Source organism: Zootoca vivipara, chromosome Z2 (genome assembly GCF_965207765.1).
Source record: "Zootoca vivipara chromosome Z2, rZooViv2.hap1.1, whole genome shotgun sequence".
Classification (NCBI taxonomy): domain Eukaryota; kingdom Metazoa; phylum Chordata; class Lepidosauria; order Squamata; family Lacertidae; genus Zootoca; species Zootoca vivipara.
Genome location: NC_142585.1, coordinates 3412197 through 3421816, shown reverse-complemented (window position 1 = coordinate 3421816; position 9620 = coordinate 3412197). Strand labels below are relative to the sequence as shown.

The 9620-nt window shown below is 41.3% G+C and overlaps 1 protein-coding gene across 9 annotated transcripts in view; it reads left to right on the top strand.

Annotated features, from left to right (window-relative positions):
• MBNL3 (muscleblind like splicing regulator 3) overlaps positions 1-9620 on the top strand; it is a 135712-nt gene that overhangs the window by 86430 nt on the left and 39662 nt on the right. For all 9 annotated transcript variants that reach the window (XR_009557026.2, XM_088665201.1, XM_060270474.2 and 6 more), the window contains one exon: positions 8946-9110. Coding sequence is in view for 8 of the 9 variants with exons in the window: in XM_088665201.1 (XP_088521327.1) it covers positions 8946-9110 (165 nt within the window). In the remaining variant the exon portion in view is untranslated. The remainder of the gene's footprint in view (positions 1-8945; positions 9111-9620) is intronic.

Here is a 9620-nt window from a genome sequence, read left to right as displayed (position 1 = left end):
ACTACAGAATACAAAAAAGACGAAAAAACAAAAACAAAAACTTACCTTGTATCAATTCTAATGGTTGTGACTTCCTCATGTCCCTTCCAACTGCGTTACATTGTAAATCCTCTGTAGTAATTTCAAAATCTTATTCTTATACCTTGTTTACCTTATAACTATTCTTTTTCTAATCTTATATCATAACACAAAATTTCACACATACTGCTTATTTATAACTACGCCTCCATATCAATATTTATCTAAACATCTTTTATTTCTACAACCTCCCTGTACCTCCTAAACTTCTATTAAATCTTTTCAATGATATGTTTATTCCTTAAATACACTTTAAATTTTTTCCAATCTTCTTCCACCGCTTCTTCCCTCTGGTCTCGGAGTCTCCCGGTTAGCTCTGCCAGTTCCATAAATTCTATCATCTCCTTCTGCCGTTATCGTTGGTAATTCTTCATTCTTCCAATTCTCTGCTAATAATATTCTTGTTGCTGTTGTGGCATACAGAAAAAATGTAACATCTTTCTTGGGTATTTCCTCTCTAACTATCCCGAGTAAGAAGGCTTCTGTTTCTTAACAAAGGTGTTTTTCAACACATTTTTCAATTCATTATAAATCTTTTCCCAGAAGTCTCTTACTTGGGGAAAGTCCTCCACATATGGTAAAAGGTTCCTTCCTGTTTTTTACATTTCCAACATTTATTATCATGTTTATGATAAATCTTAGATAATTTTACCGGTGTAAGATACCATCTATACATCATTTTCATCATGTTTTCTCTTAGAGTATTACACTCGGTAAATTTAATACCTTTCTTCCATAACCTTTCCCAGTCCTCCATCATAATATTATGTCCCACATCATTTACCCATTTAATCATTACTGATTTCATTTGTTCATCTTTCGTATGCCGTTCCAACAATAAATTATACATTTTTGAGAGATTTTTTGTTTTAGTTTCTAACAATTCTGTCTCCAATTTAGACTTTTTCATTTGAAAACCAACTTTTTTATCCATTTTATGCACTTCATTGATTTGATGATATTGTAACCAATCATTTACATTATTCTTCAACATTTCATAAGATTTTAATTTAATATTGTTTCCTTCCTCCACCAAAATGTATTTGTATTTTAACCACTTAATTTCCATATTCAGTCTTTTCTGCATCTTAGCCTCTAAAGGTGAAATCCATCTGGGTGTTCTCGGTTCAAGCAAATCTTTATATCTATTCCATACATTATACAAGGATTTTCTAATAATATGACTTTTAAAACCTTTATGGACCTTAACTTTATCATACCATAAATATGCATGCCATCCAAATACATTATCATCCCCTTCCAAATCTAATACATCAGCATTTTCTAACAGAAACCAATCTCTCATCCAACAAAAGGCTGCAGCTTCAAAATATAACTCCAAATCTGGTAGGGAAAAACCTCCTCTTTCTTTAGCATCTGTTAGGAGTTTATATTTAATTCTCGTTTTTTTCCCTTGCCATATGAACTTTGATAGAGCCTTTTGCCATTCCTTGAAACATCCCACATTATCAACAATTGGTAATGCTTGAAATAAAAACAGCATTTTTGGCAATACATTCATTTTTATCACTGAGATTCGACCCATTAAAGACAATTTCAGATTAGTCCACCCTTCTAGATCATGCTTAATCTCATTCCATAATTTATCATAGTTGTTTTTAAACAGATTAATATTCTTCGCAGTCATGTTTACACCCAGGTATTTCACCTTTTTAACAAATGTCAAACCTGTAACCTCCTGAATATTTTTTACTTCCTCTGATGTTAAATCTCCCCCCAATACTTTTGGTTTTCATTTTACAGTATTCAATTTAAATCCTGCAAGCTGCCCAAACTCTTGGATCAGTTCCAGTGCTTTTGTTGCACTGGTCTCCGGGTCCTGTAAACTCAGTACTAAGTCATCAGCGAAGGCTTTTCTATAATTGAGTAGAATTCTCTTTTCATTCGGAATCTTTTGCAGTCCATTTTTGCTCAGGAATTGTTCTATTTTATCCAGTTGTTCTTTTTCCTTTTTGTACAGCTGTTTATAATAATTCTGAAAACATTTCCTTATCTCTGTCGGGCTCTGTATAATTTTCTCTTCCATCTTGACACCTGTAATCGTATTTAATTTTTGTCTCTTCTTCAGCTGCCATGAGAACAATTTCCCACATTTATTTGCAGATTCAAATGTCCTTTTATTCATCATTTTAATCTTCCATTCTGTTTCTTGATTTATTAATTGAGAATACTGAACTTGCAATAATTGAATTGCTTTTTGGATCTGCTGGATTTTTGGGTGAGATCTCAATTTTTTCTCTTTCAATTGTGACAAAATAATCTCTCTTTTTTTATCATTTTGTAGCTTCTTTCTGATCGCATTCTGGTGAATAAAGAAACCTCTCATGACAGCCTTATTTGCATCCCAAATTACCCTTCTATCTGTTTCAGTGCGCAAATTAAGTTCAAAGTAGTCCTTATGGGTTTTGGGGGCCTTCTTTACCACCTCATCATTTCTCATCAGGGCATCATTCATCCTCCATCTAAAAGAGCTTTAAATCTACAATTACAGCATTATGATTAGAACAAGTCCTTGGGCAAATTTGAGCCTGAGATATTCTCGGAGCCAATTCTCTAGATATCCATATGTAGTCCAAACGAGACCACAATTTTTGGGAATCTGAATAGAAAGTACTGTCTTTTTCCAATGGATTTTTTGTTCTCCAAGCATCTATCAAATCAAAGTTATCTACCATCTCGAAAAATGTCTTTGGTAGTCTCCCTTCATTTGTTATTTTCTGTCTCTGAGATCTGTCCATCAATGTTGAGACTACTCCATTCAAATCCCCCATCATTACAATTTTATAATCCATATAGTCCAAAACAACATTGTTGATCTTTTTAAGGAATTCAGCCTTCGCATCATTCAGTGCATAGATTCCAAAAAAAAGGATATATTTCGCCTTGCACTGTTACTTCAACTGCAACATATCTTGTCCTGAGCCTCTTCTAGGCTGAATTCTTGTTTTTTCAAGTAATTTTGTTTTTTCCTTGGGTGATTTCTTACTTGTCTCTGTTGTGCGCATGCGCATGGGCCTCCTCCAGCCCGGAAGTGCACTGGAAATGACGCTAGCACATGTGCACAAGCTATTTCCAACGCTCCCGGCGACCTGGGAGTGGGCAACTGCGCTGGTAAGAGCAGGCAGTGGCAGTGGGTGGCAGGGGTCATCGGGGGCCACATAAATGAGCCTCGCTAGCCACATCCGGCCCCCAGGCCTTAGTTTGGGAACCCTGGTTTACAGTCTCAGATAATTAACAGTAATTTATGCTTCAATCTAAATTGTCAGAATGGAGAAAATGTTGACTCTAGATGATTTAAAAACTCCTTTCCAACAGCTCAGGCTGCTGCAGGGAGCTTCAAAGGCTTTAAATAGGAAACGAGAGTTCATCAGTTCAGCAGAGCAGCAGACTCCATTGTGACGTCACAATGCTGGCTGGCTGGCTGAGCCCTGGGGCGAACACCGTGAAATTTTTAAAGGGAGCGGTGGAGCTCAGTGGTAGAGCAGGTGGCCCAGCATCTCCAGAGAGGCCTGGGAGAAGATGCAACTGTCTGGAAATCCGAGAGAGTCACTGCCAGTCCGTGCGTACCAGGGATGGAGTCCCTGTGGGAACTGCAGTTCCCCTTTTCCTTGACCATTGCCTGGGGTTGATGGGAACTGGAGTCCCGCAATATCTGTTCCCCACAATACTAAGCCGAGTGGACCAGCTTCCCACGTTCCTTTAAAACTGGATATCCTGTGCTGTGGGAATTACGGAGGGCTACAACGTAGAGCTAGAGTGCCTGTTTTGCATGCAGAAAATCTAACATTCAATCTCTGGCACCTCCAGGCAGGACTGGAAGTGTCCCCTGGCATGAAATCCTACCAGTCAGTGTAGAGCAAGATGGGCCAATTGCCTGATTCAGCAGAAAGCAAGCTTCCCAAGTTTTTGTAGTTTCACAGCCTTCTAGGCGGAGTTTTCTATACCAGCTGGTATCGATACTGCATCTGCAAAGTATACATGTGCTGTCGTACATACCGGTAGGCAGGATTGATTGGGAGCTAGGGCTCAGCTTCCACTGTCACTACCCAGGAGCGTACAAAGCAGTGATGAAAGCAAGAGCACTTCTGAGCATACATAGATTGCTGCTCTCTTCTCAGTGACTACTACTACTAATAATAATAATAATAATTTATTATTTATACACCGCCAATCTGACTGGGTTTCCCCAGCCACTCTGGGCGGCTTCCAACAGAAAAATAAAATAAAATGATCGATTAAAGATTAAAAGCCTCCCTAAACAGGGCTGTCTTCAGATGTCTTCTAAAAATCTGGTAGCTGTTTTTCTCTTTGACATCTGATGGGAGGGCATTCCACAAGGCAGGCGCCACTACTGAGAAGGCCCTCTGCCTGGTTCCCTGCAACTTGGCTTCTTGCAACGAAGGAACCACCAGAAGGCCCTCAGCACTGGACCTCAGTGTCCGGGCAGAACGATGGGGGTGGAGACGCTCCTTCAGGTATACTGGACCGAGGCCATTTAGGGCTTTAAAGGTCAGCACCAAGACTTTCAATTGTGCTCGGAAACGTACTGGGAGCCAATGTAGATCTTTCAAGGCTGGTGTTATGTGGTCTCAGCAGCCACTCCCAGTCACCAGTCTAGCTGCCGCATTCTGGATTAGTTGTAGTTTCCGAGTCACCTTCAAAGGTAGCCCCACGTAGAGCGCATTGCAGTAGTCCAAGTGGGAGATAACTAGAGCATGCACCACTCTGGCAAGACAGTCCGCAGGCAGGTAGGGTCTCAGCCTGCGTACCAGATGGAGCTGATAGACAGCTGCCCTGGACACAGAATTGACCTGCGCCCCATCCAGGACCAGGGAGTCCTCCACACCTGCCCGCCTCCTGTCCCCCCAAAACAGTACTTCTGTCTTTTCAGGATTCAACCTCAATCTGTTATATATGCCAACGGTGATATTTATGAGAAAAGAAAAATGATCAGAGGGGAAGAACTTGTGCGGTAATTTGTTCACATTAGTTCCTAGGAATGCAATGTTCCTCCAAGCTGTTAAGTTTTAAATTGACGTGTGCCACAAATATGATCAGAATGTAATTAGAATCCTTTCAGAAACACACACTGAGCAGCTCAGCTCATTTCCTTAGAATTGTACGTGTTGTGCATGCCAAACATTAAGCTGATGCAGCCTTCAGAGGAGCAGGTCCATCTGGCCTAGTGCTGGGTCTTCTGTGAGTGGTGGCAGCTCTCCATGGTCAGAGCAACAGGGAGACAGTGGCCTTTGGCTTCTTTGCTGACCCAGGATTCTTTTTTTTCCTTTTCTTTTTTCATTTTTAATGGGTTGCTGGGGATTGAACCTGGGTCCCCCCTCCCTGCATGCAAAATAGGTATTCCACCACTGAATTCTCCAAAGATGTAGAATATTATTATTACCACTGGCAGTAAAACGGGAGAGAATGTCAAGAGATGAACTTTGGGTTGCATAGTAATGCCAGGAGAAGCTGGAGGCTTTTCTCGCAGTATCTGCTCTGAATTTATTAGGAACTTCAAGCAAATGCTGGCGCCAGAGCCAACCCTTAGATTTTTGCATGAAAACAAATGTGCAAGTTTTGTCCATTTGGAGTGCTTTTAAGAGCATTCATGGAGGAAAATGCGATCAGTGGCGATGAGAAATGATGTCTGTGTTCTTCCTTCACGGCCAGAGGCTTCTGAAAATCAGTTGCTGGAAACTGTGGGAGAGAGAGGAGAGTTGCTCTTGTGCTCAGGTCCTGCTTGCCAATTCTCCATTGGGGCATCTAGCTGACTGCTGTGAGAACAGGATGCTGGACTAGATGGGCCATTGGCCTGATCCAGCAGGCTCTTCTTAACATTCATCTGTTTGCTTCATCAAATGCTTGTAGTGCAACCCTCAGTTAGCAGGCATGATTTTATATACATGATTTGCAAAGGAAAACGAAATGGGAAAGTGGGAGTTTTGTGGCAATAAAATGCAGAAAAAGAAGAAAGATACAGTCTGTGACAATTCATTCTGAGCTTAAATGCATGCAGAGTAAGCGCTGTGGTTGTTTGCAACAGCAGTAACAGGTGATAGAGTACAGTGGTACCTCTACTTACAAATAATTCTACTTACGAATGTTTCTACTTATGAATGAAGCTCCGTCCGCCATCTTGGATGCGGTTTAGATAGGATTTTTTCTACTTACAAATTTTTAGATAGTGTTGCTTCGACTTACGAATTTTTTCTCCCAATGCATTCCTATGGGATTCGACTTACAATTTTTTTCAACTTACAAATGTGTGTTCGGAATGCATTAAATTCGTAAGTAGAGGTACCACTGTAATCTTCAAGGCTGCTTTCAAAGAGACACTTCCTCCCCTCCCCCCAGCTGATCTGGCACTCTGTAGAGTTGCTGATCAAAATGATGACTATTTCAGTGAAATCTTGGCTCAGGGATCAAACTTCTGGGGAAGCCAGAAACGTACTTCTTAACCACCACCACCCCACATTGTTCCCAGATTCCTATAAATGCAAAAACATCTAAGCAGATTTATCCTAAATTTGGTCAAAAGGCATGCTGACCTAGCGGATTGGCAAACCTTAATGTTAGAGTACCTACAGTTGGCAAAAACAACTGGAAGAATAAGAGGACAAATGAAACAAAAAACACATAAGGAATGGAGGACGTTCAAAGAGTATTAAATGAGTAATGGTATATCTGAAATCCTAATGGCAGATCTAGGCTGAACCTGGTATAAATTTAAAGAAATAAAGAATGTGGGGAAAAAGAAATGAAATGGCAAGTAGATAGTTACAGCTGTGCTATAAAATAACAAAAATTTATAGACTACAGAGAGTATAATTGGAAGTTTTTTTATTGTATCTTTTTTTCTTTTTACTGTTTATATTTTTCATTTTTTCTTTTTTCCCTAATTCTTTTTTATTGTATTTTTCTTGTATACATATATTTTGCAAAAAGGTGTAAATATTGTGTAAAGCAGGGGTAGGCAACCTAAGGCTCGTGGGCCAAATGCAGCCCAATCGCCTTCCCAATCTGGCCTGAGGTTGGTCCGGGTATCAGCGTGCTTTTACATGAGTAGAATGTGTGCTTTTGTTTGAAATGCATCTCTGGGTTATTTCTGGGGCATAGGAATTCGTTCATTGTTTTTTCCAAAATATAGTCTGGCCCCCCCACATGGTCTGAGGGACGGTGGACCGGCCCACGGCTGGAAAAGGTTGCTGACCCCTGGTGTGAAGTATATATGCTGTATTTTAAACCATTAAATCAATTAAGAATTTATCTTTAAAAAACAAAAACAATAGGCATGCTGACCTGAGCCTTCCATGTCCAGTCTATGTATTTGTATACATTGCTCTAAAGCAGGCATCCCCAAACTGCGGCCCTCCAGATGTTTTGGCCTACAACTCCCATGATCCCTCGCTAATAGGACCAGTGGTCGGGGAAGATGGGAATTGTACAGTGGTGCCTCTCAAGACTAATTCAATTCGTCCTGTGAGTCAATTCATTTTGAGAAAAATTCATCTAGCGAATCCCATAGGAATGCATTGAATTTATTTTTTTGTTGCTCATAGGAACGCATTAATTGAATTTCAATGCATTCCTATGGGAAACCGCGATTCGCTAGATGAATTTTTCACAAAACAAATTCGTCTTGCGAGGCAACCTCCGATCACAAAGCCCATTCATCTAGCAGGGCATTCGTCTAGCGAGGTACTACTGTATTCCAAAACATCTGGAGGGCCGAAGTTTGGGGATGCCTGCTCTAAAGCCTCATAAATGTTCTATTCTATCAAAAGACCTGGATCACCTTTAGGGGAAGTGTAGCTTTTGGAAAGGCAGACCTAGTGCTATTAATGTGATGTGGGATTCATGGGGTGGGGCAGAAGTGGATCCTTTGCAAGATTCAGAATAAGAAAGGAAAAGAAAAACTAGGACCATGGCCTCCACAAGCAGTGTAAAATGTGCTTGGGTATAAGGTGATACAGTTCTGGGAGTGGAATGATCACATTCTCTTCACGGGGAGTTTTTACGAAAGGAACTTTTGGAAAACATGGTCCACCAACTGCATGTTAGACCACATTTTTCAAAACTTCCTTTTGTAAAAACTCCCCATGAAGAGAAAAGTAGCTCAGCAAGGAATTGCTGGCACTGTAACCCAGGGGTGGCCAACCTGTTTGGGCCAGTGGGCACATTTGGAATTTTGAGAATGTTCTCGTGGGCACCAGGCACAGTATGTCTGCTGGGTCGGTGTGGCATAGCACACAATGGCAGCCACATCTAATAGGAGGAAGACAGGACCACAAAAGTGGGTTTGCCCCCTCATAAAGTACCTCAACAATGGAGGTGGGGAAGGCATCTACATCAGCCACCACCAGACTCCCTCAAGGAAATGAACTCTTTGCATCTTCCCTCTGTTTCCTGGCATCCACTCCTGGCATCCAGTGAAATGTGGGCAAGTTAAAAGGGGTGTATGTTCAGTGCATAAGACTTGGAATCACATCCACATTATACAAACATAAATTTAAAGCATATGACTTCCCCCCCCCTCCCCAGGAATCATGGGGGCTGCAGTGGGTTAAAGGTACTGGGAATTGCAGTTCTATGAAGGGCCAACTACAGTTCTTGAGATTCTTTGGGGCAGGAAGCCAAGACTGTTAAAGCACTGTAAATATGCTTTAAATGTATGGTGTGGATTGAGTCAGTGCAAACAGGAACTGAGCAGGAAGAATCTTGAATATGTTGTGGATTTTGGAGGGGGGGTTTACAGAGATCTTTTGTGGGCGCTAAAGGAAGCACTGACCTAGCTCAATGGCACATGCATTGCTCAGCAAAACATTTCATATTTCCCCCCCTCCCAGGGTCGCTGCACTCGAGAAAACTGCAAATACCTTCATCCTCCACCGCACTTAAAAACACAACTCGAAATCAACGGACGCAACAACCTGATCCAGCAAAAGACAGCCGCAGCCATGTTTGCACAGCAAATGCAGTTCATGCTACCGGGAGCACAATTGCAGCCAATTGTAAGTTGCCTTGCAAACCCATATTTGCAACAGTGATTTCACATCCTAGTCTGCAGCCAATCCTTGACCATGATTTAAGCATTCTGATGTTACACAAGAAGAAGAAGAGGAGGAGTTTGGATTTGATATGCCGCTTTATCACTACCCTAAGGAGTCTCAAAGTGGCTAACATTCTCCTTTCCCTTCCTCCCCCACAACAAACACTCTGTGAGGTGAGTGGGGCTGAGAGACTTTAGAGAAGTGTGACTAGCCCAAGGTCACCCAGCAGCTGCATGTGGAGGAGCGGAGACACGAACCCGGTTCCCCAGATTACGAGTCCACTGCTCTTAACCACTATACCACACTGGCTGATGTAACACATAACCATGGTTAAGGAAGACGACATGGTTAAGGAAGACAATCTTTACAGGACAGCTATAGTCCATAAATGCATAAAAATCAAGTTACTCTTGTAAGAAGTACCATTTAGTCCTGGGATGACTCCTGTTCGGCATTAATTGTAAAATATGG